The sequence below is a fragment of the Medicago truncatula genome, chromosome 5 (genome assembly GCF_003473485.1).
Source record: "Medicago truncatula cultivar Jemalong A17 chromosome 5, MtrunA17r5.0-ANR, whole genome shotgun sequence".
NCBI classification, from domain to species: Eukaryota; Viridiplantae; Streptophyta; class Magnoliopsida; order Fabales; family Fabaceae; genus Medicago; species Medicago truncatula.
The window spans coordinates 43,797,952-43,812,929 of NC_053046.1; the positions used below are offsets into that span (position 1 = coordinate 43,797,952).

Genomic DNA, 14,978 nt, shown 5'->3' on the forward strand with positions numbered 1-14,978 from the left:
ATTAACCAAACTATTCTGCACAAATCTATCAAAACCAAACCCAATTTTAAAAACTATAGAGAATGGATTTAAATTGATAATTCCTTGATCAATGTGGTAAACAATTACATGAATATATACAGCAAAGAATTGAGAAACTGAATGCTAATAATAAGGAGTGGAACTACCAACCTATTCCACTAACGTTACTGGCATGAAAGTAGGAAACTAATTACTGACTACTTATTACCCCCCAGCAAGCTGATGATTGGGAAGAACTCGAAGCTTGGAACGAAGAAAAAAAACTCTATCTTTGGAAAGTGGTTTGGTGAATATATCAGCTAGCTGATCAACGGAGGATACGTGGCCAATTTTGAGAGTACCGGAATCAACCTGGTCACGAATGAAGTGAAAATCTAGCGCAATATGCTTGGACCGTGTGCTGATAACTGGGTTCTTGGACAAGAAAATTGCACCAACATTGTCGCAGAGAAGCAACGGAGGACCAGTAATAGGCACATGAAGCTCAGCAGCAAGAAGATTGAGCCAAAGCAGTTCAGCGGCGGTGTATGCCAGGGATCGATATTCCGCCTCAGTGCTTGAGCGAGCAACAACTTTCTGTTTGCGGGAAGTCCAGCTGATGAGATTAGATCCATGGAAGATTGCATATCCAAACTGCGAGCGGCTGTCGTCGGAATCCGAGATCCAACCGGCGTCTGAATATGCTAAAAAGGAAGTTGCTTGAGTTGGACTGAAGTGGAGAGAGTGTGACAGAGTACCAGCAAGATAGCGAAGTATTCTTTTGACAGCACGCCAGTGATCAAGTGTCGGTGAGTGCATAAATTGACAAACGCGATTCACCGCATACGTAATATCAGGTCGGGTGATTGTGGCGTACTGGAGAGAACCGACTGTGCGTCTGTATAAGGCTGGATCATCGAATGGTTCACCCGCTTTGACTAGACGATGCTGCGGATCAGCAGGTGTTGTTATAGGAGCAGCAGCAGACATGTTGGTGGACTCCAGAATATCTCTAACATAACCTTCTTGAGTGAGTTGCACCCCAGAACTGGTGCGTGTGATTTGAAGACCGAGGAAATAATGCAATTCTCCCTGATCCTTTAAAGCAAACACCTTGTTAAGGTTAATGATGAAGTTATTAATCAAACTTGAATCTGTGCCGGTAATGAGCAGATCGTCTACATATACAAGGATGTAGATGGTTGCAGCAGCAGAATGATGAACAAACAGAGACGTGTCGGATTGACAAGCCCGAAAGCCCTGCGTGATAAGATAATGCTTAAGCTTGGTAAACCAAGCTCTGGGTGCTTGTTTGAGCCCGTAAAGAGCCTTCCGCAATTGACAGACATGATCAGGATGATGAGAATCCTCAAAACCCTTTGGTTGACGCATATAGACAACCTCAGAGAGCTCACCATTCAAGAATGCATTGTTGATGTCCAATTGCCGAAGACACCATTGGTTGGATAAGGCAATGGACACCACAAGTCGAATAGTTGTTGGCTTAACCACTGGGCTGAACGTCTCAAAGAAGTCTTTACCTGCTTGCTGACTAAAACCTTGTGCCACCAAACGAGCCTTGTGACGCTCGATACTCCCGTCGGATTTGCGCTTTGTCCTGTAAATCCACTTACAACCCACAACATTAACATTAGTAGGACAAGGAACAAGAGACCAAATACCATTTTTCACAAGGGCATTATATTCTACAGTCATGGCATCTTGCCAATGTTTATTAAAAACACAAGGAAACTAATTACTGACTACTTATTAAAAACAAGCCCATGAACCTGTTTTCCTTCGCTTTTGGCGTGTAAACACGAACAACCCTTAATAATGGAAGAATGTTGTTGGTGAGCATTTGACGAAAGAGGAGAAGTGCGTCGTTTGAACGGTTGTGGTCGATGTAAGAGGTGATGATTAAGTTCGAATGAAGTAAAGTGGGGTGTGGGATTGAGTTGAAGAAGGTGTGAATGTGGCTGAGGTTTTTGGTATGTGTGATGTAGAGAGGGAGGAGGTGTGAAGAGTAATGTGGATTGTGGAGAAGGTTAGATTTGAGATAGTGAGCGTGGAGTTGGTGAGGATTTTGGTGTTGGGTTTTGATGGGAAAATGGAACGAGGAACATTGCACCATTGTTGTCATTGTTATAAGCAATCTCATGAGTTATTCAGTTTTCGATGTTATGTTGTTTGAAGTTTCTCAGTTCTCATACAGTCAATAACAAAACTATCCTTCAATTTATTTCAAAAAAACTAAAAAAATAAATTGTTAAGTGTTTATTATTTTAATTTAATTATAATCGATAATTGTAATTTTATGTATAAAAAAACAAAAATATAAAATTAAATAAGAATATGAAATAAAAGGTGGTGGTGTAGAGTTGTTGAATGAAAAACTATTGGAAAGGGTAAAAGTTGAATAAGTGTTGAATAAAAGAGAGAAAATGACGTGGAGTGTTAATAATTGAAAAAACGGATGTTGAATGTTGTTGAATGTTTTTCACCATTGTAGATGGTCTAATACTGAAATTACACAATAAGTAAATGTAAAAATTTATGCATATTAAAAAAAACAAAAATTGTAAGGATTTGTTCAAGGTTTTGTTATGTAATGATTTATTTATTATTTCTTCAAATTTGAAAATCTATATGTATTAACGAGATTAATAGATAATGCAAGTGCTTGCATAAAATAAAAAAAATAAAAAAAGTAGATAATGCAAGTGAATTTCCTCTGTAGGTAAGGGGAATGAATTCTCTCATTCTTTTGAGCTAGTAAAATGTTATCTACCAACATTCAAATTCACTTTATCTAATGTTTCATGTGTTTCTCTCTCTCTATGAATGATGACACTACACTTTATTCAGATGACACTTTATCCTATCATATGTAAATTGCACCTGAGAGAATCTATTTCCGTATGTAAGAGTGTAATGAGCCAGTTTGATTACACATGACAAAATCCTATCTAAAGGTGTAATGAGTTATATTAATTCAATTTTTTTTGAAAAAATGATTTGAATCAATAAAAAAATAATTGATTTGGTTCAATTTTTACAATCTTTTATCAAGAAATTCGAATGAAACCAAACTCATGAATGAGTTGATTTTGTTTAATCGGGTTGTTATTGTTACAAAAAATTAACAAACCATGAGAATAAATAAATCAAATATTTTTTCAAAAGATATAAAATTTTTAACTTTTTTTTTCGTGGTGGTCGGAGTTCGAACCTCAGACCTTGCATATATTAATATTATGCATTGTTCATATCAACTGAGTTAAGCTTACAAGGATAAATTTTTTAACTTTTAAAATAAGTACATAAGCTACAATCAACAAATAATGATTAAAAAATACATTATAGTATAACATATTTTTGAAGAGAAAACAACTAATATAGCATGAAATGATATAAATAATAATAATAATAATAATAATAATAATAATAATAATAATAATAATAATAATAAAATATAATGATTTGAGGTGATTTAGGGTCAATTTTGACCTAAAAATCACTCATCCGAATTGTTTTTTCTTCTATCCTAATTGAATAAGTGATTTCACATATTTTCTATTTTCTTTTGTTTGTTTTTGTGATTTTGTCGTCTCTGAACAACTTTGATTGTTTTGATTTCCCGTCTTTGTGCGGTGTGTTTTTGATTTCACGTCTTAGTATGATGTTTATTTGATTCATGTTGAAAGATTAGCTTTGAGCAAGTGCATATTCGATCAATGACAATGACTTTGGTGTCGTCGACGTTGCAGATCCGGAGGCAGGAGTATTCCGGAGACATAAATATAGTCATATTAGTCATATTTGTAGGCATAAATACTTTGCCGTTTTATGTCATTAACATGGATGTTGTGAGTTTGTTCACAAATTCATCTTTTTTCTTTTTAGCGAATTTGAATTTGTATTGTATCGATGTTTTTTTTATTGTACTTTATTAATTTGAATGAATGAATATCGTTTATTTTTGTCAAAAAAATATATAATAATTTGGGTCGGATCTCAGATAATCCGTTTTGAATGAGGTGACATCGATACATAGATAAATTTGAGTTTGATTTATTTTGTTTGATTTTGATATGAACATTGAAATTTTTTTATTTTGATATGAACATTGAAAAAAAGAAACCGAACTATGCTCCTACCTACATGCGTCTTTTTTTGTGGGACATTATTATTGTCATGTTTCTTTTTTTTTCATAGTGGGTTGAGTGTGTAATGGTCTTGATGGAAAGGAGACCTAAATCTTGGGTTTTTTTTAGATTACTTCTCTTATTTAGAGGGTATTTTACCCTCTCATGATATCAACCAATCAAAATGTAATATACATTGACAATATTAAATGTCATAAATGAGTCAATTTTTTTCTAAAAAAAAGAATCAATTATAATCATAAGGTAACTTTTAATATTTTTAATTTTTATTTAATTATAGACATGATTACATTAGAGATCCTTTATTTTATTTATTTGTTACACTTGGGTCCTTTATCTTTATTTTTTTTCACTTAGGTCTTTTATCTCTTATAAAAGCACATATACATCCTTTTTCTCATTTTTTTATATTAAAAAAAATACATAATTTTATTTTTTAAAATATCTTTTTATTAAAAATGAAACAAATCCAGAAATATGATGAAGATGTTCATCATCTTCATCTTCTTCCTTTGAATCTTCATCATCTTCATTGAATCAAAAAAATTTCTACATAAATATATCTCAAAATATCATGAATTAATGTTATATTCACCTCAAATTTTCTTTTAAACACAAAAATCAAACCCCTATAGAGAAAGAGATTTAGTTTCATCACAAAAAAAAAAAGTTATATAAATTGTGAAAGCTGTATATTATAATTATTATTATTATTATTATTTTCTAACTCAATATTCAAGCCCGACATAAAAATAACCCCAAAATTGATAGCAGCTTTGCACATCAATTTTGTTGTTTTCAGAACAATATTAACTTTCGTAAAGCCTAACCCCGCCAGTGACTAAGTCTCCACCATCCGCCTTGCAACATTTGTGAAATTAAGGTTTTGATTTTTGTGTTTAAAATAAGATTTGAGGTGAATATAACATTAATTCACGATATTTGGAGATATATTTTAGTACAATTTTTTTGGCAAAATTATACTTTTAGTCCTTTAATTTAATTTCAGGTAACAGTTTGGTCATTTATTTTTTTTTTCATTTCAATTTGATCCTTTTTGTCCATTTTCATATACATTTTCAAGCTTCAAATCTAATATTCTTATGCAAACATAGACGAGAATTATAGATTTGAAGACTGAAGGACCATAAGAAAATAAAATCATGAATTTTAAGCTTAAAAATTCATATGAAAATGGACAGAAAGGATCAAATTGAAATGAAAAAAAGATAAAGGACCAAACTGTTACCTGAAATTAAGTTAAAGAACTAAAAGTGTAATTTTGCCAATTCTTTTTTTTATTTAAGGAAGATGATGAAGATTCAAAGGAAGAAGATGAAGATGATGAACATTTTCATCATATTTTTGGATTTTTTTTTTCTTCAGTTTTAATAAAAATATATTTTTAAAAACAAAATTATGTTTTTTTAATAAAAAAATGCGAAAAAATATGTATATGTGCTTTTAAGAGAGATAAAAGACCTAAACGGGAAAAAATAAAGACAAAGGACCAAAGTGTTACAGATAATTAGATAAAGGACCCATAATGTAATATTGCCTTAATTATATTTAGGTTTTCAATCTTAATTAATTTACACTACATGACTGACTTAGAACAATTAAAATTTCACATCAAATTTCTTTCATTTGAATGTCCTTAAATTTATTAGTTATATTCATAAAATTTATTCCTCCCATTTTGATTGTTCAATTTTGTCGTTCCCAACTACCGCATTTTTCAATTTTCGTGAGAATCGTCATGATTTCAAATATCGTGAGAATTACCGTTATTTCCAGTACAACGTCAGGTATGATGACTTGATTTTTCTTTTTGATTTGATTTTTCTTGGTTGTGAGGTAGTTAATTATAACAATTGAGTAAATCATCCGTTGTACTTTGAGGGCTGCTAGCAGGTGTTGCCGCTGTGATGTTGTGGGTGTTTGCTAGTATTTTTTTGGTTGCTGCTGAAATGGTTATGTGATGAGGCTTTTGTTCTTTTATTTGGACTTAAAGGCTTTTGCTGATAGTGAGACAAGTCTATGCGTGTTAACAGATTTTATTAGGTTGACTGCTTAAATAAAATAAAAAAGTCACGATACCTGACGCTGTTCTAAAAACAACGACGATTCTCACGATAATTGAAAATTACGGAAATTTGGAACGACAAAATTGAACAATCAAAATGAGAAAAAGAAACAAAAATTGATCAATATGAAAGAATAAAGAAGAAGAAATTTGAAAGAAGGAGATGTTTTTGTTCTCACGTTCGGGGTTCTGGAATGGAAGAAATTTTATGAATGTAAATGATGAATTTAAGGACATCCAGATGAAAGAAATTTGATGTAAAATTTTATTTGTTATAAGTCTTATAGTGTAAATTAATTAAGATTGAACACCTTAATATAAAAAAAAAATTAAATCATTTTTTGTTTAAAAATAAATTAAATAAAAATTAAAAGTGTTAAAAGTTACTTTATCATTAAGATTAACTCTCCTTCAAAAAAATAATAATTAAGATTAACTCATTTATTTTTAGAAAAAATCTACTCATTTATTTGACATTTAATGTTACCTATGTATATTACATTTTGATTGGTTGATATTATGAGAGGGTAAATTACCCTCTAAACAAGAGAGGGTAACGTAGGCCTCACCAAATCTTATGTATTCAATCAATTTATTATATAAGGAAATAGTAAAGAATGCCTTTAAGACATCAGTTAAGTAAACAAAAATAAAAATGTTATCAACTTTTTTAAAATTTAAATATTGTAATTTACAAAAATAAAAAAAGTATCTTTAAAAAGGAATATCTATTAGCATGACCATCTATTTCTTTCACTCCTCTCTCTTCTCAAGTATGAGGCAAGGTAGAGAGAGACACACGAGGATCTAAAAATCTCATATACACCACAAGTCACCCTAAAACTTTAATAATTGATAGGAGAAATGGACATAATCTATTTTTGTCTTGATGAGTCTCCTTAACATAAAAATAAAAACATGAGGCTAGTCATTAAAGTTATTAGGAATCAACAAAATTGCCACTAAATTTATTTATTTTTTGGTTTTTGTTTTGTTTGGGGTCTCACATAGATATTATTGAGTTTTAGCTTACAAAATACTACTAATACAAAAATAACAAGTAATATTTTAGAAACCAATTTGATTTTAAGTATTCAACTTCAGTGCCTAATTTGAAATATTTGGCATTAGAAAAGATATCTTATGAATGTTTATGTCAATTCCTTACTTTTAGAGACCAACTTGTTAACATCCAACGATTTTCTTAAAAAAAAAAAATCCAACGATTTTAGTGATCAACTTTTAATGGGGAAGATTACAATTAAGGGTTTATTGCTTGACAATTTTTTTTTTCTTTTGTTGACGGTCGGAATTTGAACCCCAGACCTTGCATATTTTATGCATTGTCCAAATCAATTGAACTAAGCTCACGAGGACTATTGTTTGACACTATCTATCCTCTAAGGATTTGTGGAGAAAGAGAACCAAGAGCACCTCTTCATACAATCACGAACAATGCCAGCAACACATTATAACACACTTTTTTATTTATTAAAATTCATCTTATATGACGACCGTCAATGCCTTATTATGTTGAACGGTTACAATTTACAAACATGTCGTTCGTAACAACCTTTCAACGACCACATCCCACAATCATATCGATGACCGTATAAAAGCACACACTATCTTTTCAACTTTCACCTCTCACACTTTGCTCTTATATTGACTTGAGCGTCAAAGTGTTTGCAGGTACCTTCAACTTGTAGCTCGACAATTGCGGCCCGGCAAGGACATCATTTTGATCACTCTAGATAAAGTGTGTTGCTAGCGCTTGCGAAAAGCGGTTCAAATTTTTAGCATCAGTTCAGCCAAATTGTCATAGCTGTTGTTGTCTCATATTTTCAATTTGGTAAATGGTCCTCGCAATAATTGAATCTAACTATATGAGTTATTAGTTAAATGTTTGGGGGTGTCTAAATATCGTTGTCATAGATTCCATTATAGCTGATTAATTGCGTGAATATTATATCTAGCATGTCTAAAATAATAGAGTAATTTATGTTAAAAGTTGCAAAAACTAGGCTGCACTTAGTCTAGTTTGTTTTGATAAAGTTCAAGAATTTGGGTTCTATCATTTGTACCGATCTTTTGTCTTCTGGTGAATGAATTACTTTGTTGCAAGAGAAAAATACCAAATCAATCATTCACTCAACTCAAAGAATAAGAGAATAGACATATAGTTGAGTATACTCACTCTCTCTTTAGCAAAATATAAGAAAAAACTATATATATAGTCCAAATTTAAATCAAATGCAAGTATGTTTTTTACTTATATTTTTGTAAATGATAAAACTTGCAAGAAGAATATATGATACTGGTAAAGAAATCTGAGCAGGGGGGGTTTGAAACAAAAGTATAAGGCGAACTATTTAAAACTGTCCGGATCTTAATAGTTTATCATCTGACATAAATGATAATACAATATTAGGATGTTAATCTATGTACCCAATCTTTGTTTATTGAAAAATACTTACGTAAAATATAAATATGCATACTAAATTTAACATCGATATAAGTAGGTGTTATTCTTACCATATGTCATGCATGCCCTACACTAATGGAAGAAAACATATTCTTTATTATTTGGAGTAGGAATTTGAAAGAGATGCATGGGATGGGAGTAGTCATCATTGTTTATTGTTCTGCCCTTTCTTAAAGTCTCAAAATTCATGATTATGTTCTTTAAGTATGATTATATATTTTGGGTTAAGTTAACAATTGCCTAAGAGTATGGTGTCTTTTGTGGGTGTCTTCACACTGATATATGATGTTGTATCACGTTAGTATGAATAATTGTTAATTTCTCCATTCCTAGTTTATTTTGCTACTCACTCAACATTCTCTTGCAAAAGCCACCCATTTTCTTCTATTTTTTGGATTAAAAAATTTGTACATATAAATTTGGAGTACAGTGTGAGATTAATGATACCATTTTAAAGTTTTCAATGAGTTCTAAAGATATTTAAAAAATGTAGTTGAGTTGTTTAGATTATCATGATATTGATACGAATGCACGAGTTATGAATTGAATCCCTGTTCAATGGCGAAGTCAGAGATTTTATAGAGTACGGACAAAAAATATAGAGTCAAGAATTCTTGTGCGCGCGCGTGTGAAAATATTGAGTTTTTTCCAATTTTATATATTTTTTAAGTGGATTAATGGACTATTGGGTTGAACCAAATATAAAGAAAGTATCGATTGAGTCCGGACGAGTGTCCGGGGTCGCCGGGTGATGGCTCCACCCCTGCCCCTGTTCATATATTTAAATTGTCAAATAACCTTTTTATTTTAATATATATAAAAATTAACACTTTTAATTGCTTAAATAATATTCTAAGAACACTTATTAGCATTTCCAAATTTTTTTTTACAACTAAGATGTTTTTAGAATTACGATCTATTGAATTTAACTAAGATGTTCTTATCAATTTTAGAATTACAATCTCAAGTGATAATAATTCCAATAAATGATATATGTCTTCCTCTCCATCCACCTTATAACCCTGCTTTCATAAGAGTGAATGTGTATTTTTTGAGACTTCAAACCAAATTGATAAGAGAGATATTAATGCAACAATTCATATGACTCCAAAATGCACACTATTGGTTAGTCTCTAAGATTGAACAGTACACAATTTAGCTTATGAAAGTAGCTAGAGAGTATAGTTGAACAAACAAACCATATTTTTCAAATCGAATTCTCTCTTTCCTTGATGGAATACTATGACTAATTAATGATTGATGGCATACTCCAAAAATATTCCTTGCCAATTCCTTTTGTCTCTTACCCACATCATGACCCTCCCCTTCCAAGCTCCAATCACAGGAACAATATATTTAAAAAATAAAAAATAAGGTGGAAAATTTTATTATTATTAATTAAAGTGATACTGACAACTATTCTAGATGAAATTTGAACTCGGCTGCTTGAAGTTTTAATATCAAACTCTTATCATCGAATTAACACCCGATAAACGAAAACAACACATTCAATAGTTGAAAACTTACATAAACAAAAAAGAAGTAACATACCAACAAGACCAAACATAGATGTACCATATCCTCATATGCAAATAGTGGCCTAAAATTGACAAGCACAGATAAGCAATTACCTAACCATTTATTCTCCAAAATACTCCCTTCCAATTGCTACTATGCATCATTAATTTGGACTTTACTTCTTGCACTTTTCCTCATTCAAAAAGTCCCTTTGGCCACACATGAAGCCTACCCTTCTTTCCCCTATACTAACTTTAACAACTATCTCATTGTCATTTTGTCAAACCTCGCTTGATTCTAATCTATGTTGCTATCATCAGGAATCAATTAGAAGGACCCAAATACTAAAAAAATAATGCTCAATATCAAAATATGATGATCTTCAAATATACTCACTTTCTTGTATTATATATCACTTCCAAAACACAACATGCCAAACCCACCAAAATATAGTTCCCTTCTTTTTCCACTCCACTGCCTCAAATTTCCCAAAGATTGAAACTTTACTCACTACTTCTAAATGGGTAGGCAAGATAATGATCCAACCATGGTGAACTCTTCCATAGCTCTTCTTCAAGAAAGGTTTAGACAATTAGAGAAAGTAAAAGAAAGGAGAGAAGGTAAACAACTTCTTAGATTGTTGTCAACAGAGAACAATACCTCAGCATCAACACAAAGGTTGGTAGTTCCAAATAATAGGCAAACTCATCATGATTCTCTTTCTCTTGGACTCAACTTGACAAGCAAGCAAGGTGATAAAAGCACCATGAAATCAAACACATCTTTGAGTCCATGGTCACAAGGTGCATCATCAACATCAAGAAATTTTGATACCTCAGATGTTGATACTTCACTTCATCTGTAAATTAATTAGTGTATATATTTATTTACTTATGTTTGTATTTTGATTATTCCATTATCTTTACTCCTTATATATGTGTTTGTGTATATGTGCATATACCAGTTTCCTATGTTTCCAATCATTTTGTAGCATTAATCAAGGAAGATTTGCATGATTGTTGACTTTCTTGAAAGCATGTGAATGATATATTAAATGCAAAATAATTGGTGAATGAACATTTATTTATATCTACACTCATGAACTGAAATAAAACTATACATTTTTTTAACTGACTTTTTGCTAGCATGTGAAGGCTTATTTTTTTTTTTAAATAAAAAGAAATTAATCACTAATAATATTTTCGTATGTCTTGTACCAGCACTAACTACTAAAATCATTTTTATTTTGAGCAAATTATTATTATTAAATTTTCTATTATGTATGTTTAAAAATACTGTGTTGGTTCTTTAAAAAAAAGAAATACTGTGTTGGTCAATAATGTGGTCAGAAATGAGAAATTATAAATGGAAAGAGACTTCTTCAGTCAGAGCCATCGCGTTTATTAGCGACATAAAAAAATATTGGGTTTTTATTATTTTTGACATTGATATTTTGTAAATCGTAATAATGCATCAAAGGGAGTAACATATGTTGATAATTCAAAGTATTCGTGTGTACACTTTTATCTATCTAATATGGGTAATGGAATATAGTGTGACACAACTGATAAATATTTAAATCTTTTAACTTATTAACTTTTTGGTTAGAGATTCAATATGAAAAATTATTTGTTGGAAGATGTCTACTTCTTAATGAATCTCAATTATCTTAAAGGGATTAGTCTTGCAGTTACAAGTGGATGATACATTTAGTTTGATAAAAAAGAAAAAACTCATTAATAAGGCAACTAATTCACAAAATTCTACTACGTACTATCTTAGGTAAATACTCCTACTATCTTTAAATGGATTTCATTGGTAGATGACGAGCTTAATCCTCTAGATTAGTCCGTCTCTTTGACCTGTTGACGAGCTTAAAAGAACTCCTACTATCTTTTGTAAAATGTTTAAAAGAATTTATGAAAATATATAGCTTATATACGACTAACTTTCGACTTAATTTTATGAACTTTTTTTTTCGAGGGGCAACTTTTGTTAATATAGCTTACTTTTAAAAAGAATAGTTTAACCACATGTTCTCTTTAATAGTAAAAATGACTTATACATAAATTTATACGATAATCACTTCTTCAATGTTTACTTATGTTTTTTTTGAAGAAACTATGTTTACTTATGTTAAAAGAAAGTTTAACTCCTGACCAAAAAAAAAAAAGAAAGAAAGTTTAACTAGGAACTTGTAATAGTTCACCAAAAAATACATGTAATATCTTGCTGCTAGTTGGTAAAGTACTTAATCCATTAGATTTGGCTCAATTGATGACACCACCAAAAAACACCACATACCTCGTTCAGAAAACTTAAATTTGCGAAAGTATCCGAATAGTTTATTTTTTTCTTTTTCCTTAACCAATTTATAGGAAATGTTTGAATTTCAACCCAACACTCTCTATTTCTTCATACATTTTTTTCTTCTTCTCTGAAGACCATTTCTTTATCTTGAAAATGCGTGAGTCTGCCTACTAAATTATTTTTGTCAGGTAGAGTAGTGGCTGGAATTCATCTTATAAAGTGAATAAGTGGGGTATCCGGGATTCGAACCCCGACCCCTGTATATAATAATGCATTGTCCCTGCCAACTGAGGTATGCTCACGGGAACTCTGCCTACTAAATTATTAGTGTGAGTATGTATGTATTTGGATAAAGGGAATCAGTGACGGAGCTAGAAAATAAATCTTTGGATGGGCCACCAAAATTAATAATAATAATGATTATAAAGCCAGTTTTGTTTGCAAATAAATGAGCAGCAATCTTGTGACAACCATTGGAGAGGTGTTTATATATCAATTAATAACATACTCATATATTCAAAAGACAAAATTTTAGAGAGGATGAATAGATAATACCTTGAACCCTTTGTACTTAAGTAAAATTAAAGTCAAAACCAACAACTTAGGTAAATAAAAGAGGAAAATAAAGTCAGATGAAGCTTGCATGAGAGAGGACAAGGTGGGCCAACATGTAAATTATTTAAAAGTTAGGGGTGTTTTCATGTTTTTCTCCATAGAAAAAAAAAATTACTTATTTTTTTAGGGTGGACCATGGCCCACCTTAATCTATATGGTGCTTCGCCATCGAAGGAATGCTAACAACATACATTTTAAGCCATTCAAAAAAAAAGGAACACACATATTTTAACACATACATATTCTTTGATTGATTAAAATTCATACTGGTTCATATAAATTTGGTGGGTCCCATTTAAATTTTAACCAATTAAAAAAATATGTGTTAAAATGTATGTCGCTGGCATTTTTCTTTTGGATAATATCATCGGTTATACTATACTCCTAAAGAAAATACGACATAATATTGCCCAAAAAAAAACTAACATAATAATATTTTTTTTTAAGAAAATATACATATAATATCGAGTGAATCATCAACTTCGTCCCTGAATTTTCACGGGTCGGTCAATTTCGTCCCTCAATTATGCGAAATATCAATTTAATCCCAGAATTTGTTAAATGTCAATCAAGTTAGTCCTTCAGTTCAAACGGAGTATTAACGGGGCTAACGTGGCCGTTAACCTCTCACATGTCAGACGCCACGTAGGCAGGGACTAATTTGGCCGATAATGACCTAAATTTTCAAGGACTAAGTTGATTGAATTTCAGGAAATTGCTCTTCTTTCCCAACGGCTCTCTTCCTTCTCCAACGGCTATTTCTTCCCCAAATGTATAAAATTGGAACCCTAATTTTACAATGTTTAATCTACACTCCAAAATCTCCAAATTTTCTTCCAATAATTAAGGGTCACGTTCTTCCCCAAATCAAAAAATTGCAAACCCTAATTTTTTTTAATTGAATCTGAAAACCAAAATCTGCAAAATTCATTCAAGCAAAACTGTTGAAATTGAATCTAAAATGATGGGGGGTGGTCATATGGGGAGCTACCAAAGTCAAGCTTCATCTTCATCCTCCATGTTTAATGGTGATGTGAGAGTGCTTGAATGTTGTGTGGGTTGATGAAGTTGAAGAACTAGGTTACTTTAAAAACAATGGAATTTGTGCTGCTCATGGAAGAAAGACAAAAATGATGGAGAAGGTTCAGTCCATGCTTAAGGCTAAGGAAAGTGGCAATTACGAGGTTTGGAGGGCAAGGTTGATGGAAAGTGAGCTTAGGGTGATTAAGTTTATGATAATTATAATATGCTTGTTTGAGTTTTGCAACATGCTAATGTATATTTCTAAGGTTGTGTAGAGTTGTAATGATTTTACCATAAAAAGAGGTTGAAGATGAATGAAATGTTGCATATCTGTTATAATTTTACCATCAGATTAGTCCCTGAATTATTTGTGTTACTATCAAATCGATCCCTGAATTATTTTAAAAACCATAAAAAAAGTCCCTAAATTATATTAACAGAAATCAAGTTGATCCTTGAGGCATAAATTTGCAGAACAACATAAAAAAGGCAGTAGATACCAATCAAAATAGTAATAAGTCATAACTAAATATAAAAACATGAGAACGAAAATCATAAAAACGGAAAAAAATATGGGCGAAAACGAACAAAGAAAAAGGAGAAGAAGATGAACGAAGTTACCTTCAAAACAGACGAAATCTTCCTTCAAAAATGCAATCTTGATCGCCGGAGAGGATGATGATCTTGGAGAAGTGAAAATGGAGGGAAGAAGAACAAATAGGGACTTAGTTGATGTGTTCTGTATGAAATATGAGGATGTATGGTAATGGCA

The 14,978-nt window shown here is 31.3% G+C and overlaps 1 protein-coding gene across 1 annotated transcript; it reads left to right on the forward strand.

Annotated features, from left to right (window-relative positions):
- Positions 1–10,492: 10,492 nt before the first annotated feature.
- LOC11418701 (uncharacterized) lies at positions 10,493–11,274 on the forward strand. Its single transcript, XM_003617901.4, has one exon. It carries the CDS (start codon positions 10,779–10,781, stop codon positions 11,121–11,123), a length of 345 nt encoding a protein of 114 aa, XP_003617949.1. The 5' UTR covers positions 10,493–10,778; the 3' UTR covers positions 11,124–11,274.
- Positions 11,275–14,978: the final 3,704 nt, after the last annotated feature.

Excerpts from the sequence above, each read along its gene's own strand:
- LOC11418701 (XM_003617901.4), top strand. The coding sequence starts at position 10,779 with ATGGGTAGGCAAGATAATGATCCAACCATGGTGAACTCTTCCATAGCT.